General features: G+C 44.7%; 1 protein-coding gene across 1 annotated transcript; it reads left to right on the top strand.

The window, feature by feature from the left end:
- The first annotated feature begins 9 nt into the window (after positions 1-9).
- On the top strand, positions 10-845 carry LOC119824837 (ferritin light chain 1). Its single transcript, XM_038345358.2, has one exon. It carries the CDS (start codon positions 205-207, stop codon positions 733-735), a length of 531 nt encoding a protein of 176 aa, XP_038201286.1. The 5' UTR covers positions 10-204; the 3' UTR covers positions 736-845.
- Positions 846-4,378: the final 3,533 nt, after the last annotated feature.

The raw sequence follows: 4,378 nt of genomic DNA, 5'->3' as shown, positions 1-4,378 counted from the left end.
GTTTGGAGCAGCCTTTGGAGATCCCGTGGATCTGTGTCTTGCTTCAACAGTGTTTGGACGGAACAGACCCGGGGCCTCCCTTTGTTAGCTTCCACCGCTCCTCATCTGCAGTCGCAGCCTCCGGGACCATTTCCTCGCCGCCTTCGGCTCCCAGGACCAGCCAGCACCGTTTCTTTGCGGGTAGCTCCAGACTGCGTCTCAGCCATGACCTCCCAGATTCGTCAGAATTATTCCACCGAAGTGGAGGCTGCCGTGAACCGCCTGGTCAACCTGCACCTGAGGGCCTCCTACACCTACCTCTCGCTGGGCTACTATTTTGACCGGGATGACGTGGCTCTGGAGGGTGTAGGCCACTTCTTCCGCGAATTGGCCGAGGAGAAGCGCGAGGGCGCCGAGCGTCTCCTCAAGTTGCAGAACGATCGCGGAGGCCGCGCACTCTTTCAGGATGTGCAGAAGCCATCTCAAGATGAGTGGGGTAAAACCCAGGAGGCCATGGAAGCTGCCCTGGCCTTGGAGAAGAACTTGAACCAGGCCCTCTTGGATCTTCATTCCCTGGGCTCTGCTCGCACAGATCCTCATCTCTGTGACTTCCTTGAAAACCACTTCCTGGATAAGGAGGTGAAGGTCATCAAGAAGATGGGCAACCACCTGACCAACCTCCGCAGGTTGGCTTCTGGGCCCCAGGCGTCTCTGGGCGAGTACCTCTTTGAGCGGCTCACTCTCAAGCATGACTAGGAGGCCTCTCCTTCCGAGGGGCTCCCACCTCTGCTCTGCACCAGCCGGCCTCAGGACCTTCACCCGAACCTCTCAAGAAGCCACTAGGCAGCCTTGAAATGCCCTGGAGCCCCTCTCAAGTCTTGGACCAAGTAAAAATAAAGCCTTTTGAAACAGCAAAAAAAAAAAAAAAAAAAAAAAAAAACTAGAGTTTGGCCAGGTAGTGGTGGTGCACCCCTTAAATCCCAGCACAAAAGAGGCAGAGACATATAAGTTCGAGACCAGCCTGGTCTACAGAGCGAGTTCCAGAACAGCCAGGGCTACAGAGAAACCTGTCTCCAACAACAACAAAAACCCTAGATGTTGTATAGGAGAGAAAATGTGGCCTTTGTCTTTCTAAACTTGGTTTATTTTATATAGCATAATGATTTCCTTTTGTCTCCTCTTCCTGTAAATAAAATTACATTGTGTGTATGTATACATTTCCTTTATCAATTTCTTTTTTTTTTTCCTTTATCAATTTCTTGATGGACATCTAGGCTGACTGCATTTCCTAGTTGTGAATACAGGAGCAGCAGACATGGACGTGCGAGTGTGTCTGTAGTTGTTGACTTAGGAGCAGACATGGACGTGCGAGTGTGTCTGTAGTTGTTGACTTAGGAGCAGCAGACATGGACGTGCGAGTGTGTCTGTAGTTGTTGATGTAGGAGCAGACCTGGACGTGCGAGTGTGTCTGTAGTTGTTGACTTAGCAGGAGCAGACCTGGACGTGCGAGTGTGTCTGTAGTTGTTGACTTAGCAGGAGCAGACATGGATGTGTGAGTGTGTCCGTAGTTGTTGACCTAGAGTCCTTTGCGTCTTCCCCTGGGAGTGTGATACCTGGGTCATTTGGTTGTCCCGTTTGTAGATTTTTTTTTCTGAGCGTTCATACAAATTTCCACAGTGGCTGTTCCAGCTTGCATTCCCACCCTCATGCACAAGGTTTCCTCCTTCCTCTCATTCTCGAGTCATTCTGACTGGGCCACAAAGCAGCTCAGTGTGTATTCTCTAAGGGCCACCGATGGGAACACTTCTCAATGAGTTACTAGCTATTAATATTTCCTCTTCTGAGAACTGTTTAGTCGGCTTTTTTGTTGATTGTATGGTTTGGGGTGGGAGTTTGTGAGTTCTCCATATAATCTAAGGTCTTTAATAGAAGGTGATAGATTTTTAGATATATAATGTGTAGTTGGTAAACATTAGCTCATTGTTTTTAGATTTTTTTGTCATTGTTTGATTTCTGTTGCTATGATAAAACACTGTTCAAAACAATTTGGGGAGGAAAAGGTTTATTTCATCATACAGTTTACAGTCTACTGCAAAGGCAGAAATACTTCTAGCCAGCTTGCTCCTCCTAGCTTGCCCAACCTGGACCACCTGCCCAGGAGTGACACTCACGGTGGGCTACATCCTACCATATTAACCGTCAATCAAAATAATGCCCACAGACAGGCCCACAGGCCAATACGATGGATGTGATTTCCCAGTGGACCTTCCCTCCTCCCAGATGACTCTAGGTTCTGCCAAGGTGACAAAAAACAACCGGCACATTTTTTAAAAATGTGTGTGTGTGTGTGTGTGTGTGTGTGTACAGAATTTTTCTGCCTTGTCAGTCAGCTCTTTCCTGCCACCTGGCTCCCTAATAACAACACAGAGACTTATTAATTATAAACACTTAGCCAAAGCCAAATGGTGATGGCACACACCTTTAATCCCATCACTAGGGAGGCAGAGACAGGCAGATCTCTGTGAGTTTGAGACCAGCCTGCTCTCCAGAGCAGGTTACAGGACAGGCTCCAAAGTTACACAGAGAAAATCCTTTCTTGAAAATCATAAATAAATAAAAATAAATAAATAAATAAATAACCTTGGTCCATAGCTTAGGCTTATTACTAACTAGCTCTTACAACTTAACCCATATTTCTTACCTACACTCTACCACATTGTGGTACCCCTTTTCAGCACAGCATGTTCATCTCCTGCTTCCTCTGCATCTCGCTGGCAACTCTGTTCTCCTTCCCAGCATTCTCTTTTTCCCTGTTTGCAAATCCCAACTAACCTCTTCCTGCTTAGTTATTGGCTATTAGCTCTTTATTAAAACAATGAGAGCAAACCATAGTCATGGTGTACAAAAGGATTATTCCACAGCATATGGTTAGGTCAGGTGCTGCTTGAGGATTCCAGAAAAGAGCATCACATTCCCTAGAGCTGGAGTTACAATGTAGCCACCCATTCCAATGAGCCATCCATTGCAGGTGCTAGAAACCGAACTCTGTAACAGGAGGAGTGGGCTGCTTGTCCTGCCCGCCCAGCTATCTTACACCCGAAATAATCACACAGAAACTGTATTCACTAAATTATTGCTTGGCCCATTATCTCTAGCCTCTTATTGGGTAATTCTCACATCTTGATTTAACCCATATCTAATAATCTGTATCTCACCACGAGGTTGTGGCTTACTGGGAAAGATTCAGCATGTCTGACCTGGAAGCTCCATGGTATCTCTCTTTCACTCTGCTTTCTTCCTCCCAAAATTCAGTTCTGTCTTCTCTGTCTACCTAAGTTCTGCCCTATCAAAAGGCCAAGGCAGTTTCTTTATTCAACCAACGAAAGCAACACAAAGACAGAATAACCTCCTACACCAGAACTCTGAGCCTCTGCAAGAGTGGCATATTTTCTCACTCCTTACTCCTGTCCCATAGATTATCTCTGTATTGCTGTACAGAACTTTTGTCAAGTTTAGGTTATTTACTATGCCTGTGCTGGGGTTAAAGGAGTCCTTTCTACAAAGTCCTTGCCTTACACCTAACTTTAAAGTCTTTTCTTTCAGCAGCGTCGGAATTTTGGGTCTTACATTAAGGTCTTTGATCCATTTGGAGTTGGTTAGTTTTTTTGGAATTTATTTTTGTGTAGACTACGAGATACGAGTCTGGTTCATTTTCTCTATGTGGGTATCTGGTTTTCCCAGCGCCATATGTTGAAGAGGCTTTCTTTTTGTTCTAATGTGTGTTTTCAGTACCTTTGTTTAAAACTAGACGGCTGTAGCTATGTGGATCCTCTATTGTGCTGGCTGACATTCTTGTTTGGGTGCTATTCTCATGAGGATTTTGTTACTATGGCTCTGTCTTGTAGTTTGAGAACAGAAATGAAGCATTCACCATTGTTCTTTCTTTTTAGGATTGTTTTGGCTCCTCAAGGTCTCTTTCTTTCTTTCTTTCTTTCTTCCTTCCTTCCTTCCTTCCTTCCTTCCTTCCTTTCTTTCTTCCTTTCTTTCTTTTTCTTTCTTTTTTTTTTTCAAGATAGGGTTTCTCTGTGGCTTTGGAACCTGTTCTGGAACTAGGAACTAGCTCTTGTAGATCAGGCTGGCCTTGAACTCACAGAGATCTGCCTGCCTCTGCCTCTAGAGTGCTGGGATTAAAGGCATGTGCCACCACTGCCTGTCCTCAAGGTCTTTTATGCTGTCATGAATTTTAGTACTGTTTTTTTTACCCTACATCAGTAAAGAATGTCACTGGAATTTTGATAGGGACCACATTAAATCTTTACATTTCTCTCAGTAATACACAATTTTTCTAATATTAATTTTTTAATCCATAAGCATGAGCAGTTTAATTTTTTTCCTTCAG

The sequence above is a fragment of the Arvicola amphibius genome, chromosome 10 (genome assembly GCF_903992535.2).
Source record: "Arvicola amphibius chromosome 10, mArvAmp1.2, whole genome shotgun sequence".
Taxonomy (NCBI): domain Eukaryota; kingdom Metazoa; phylum Chordata; class Mammalia; order Rodentia; family Cricetidae; genus Arvicola; species Arvicola amphibius.
Note: the sequence above shows the minus strand (reverse complement) of the source record. Positions and strands in the feature narration are given on the sequence as shown.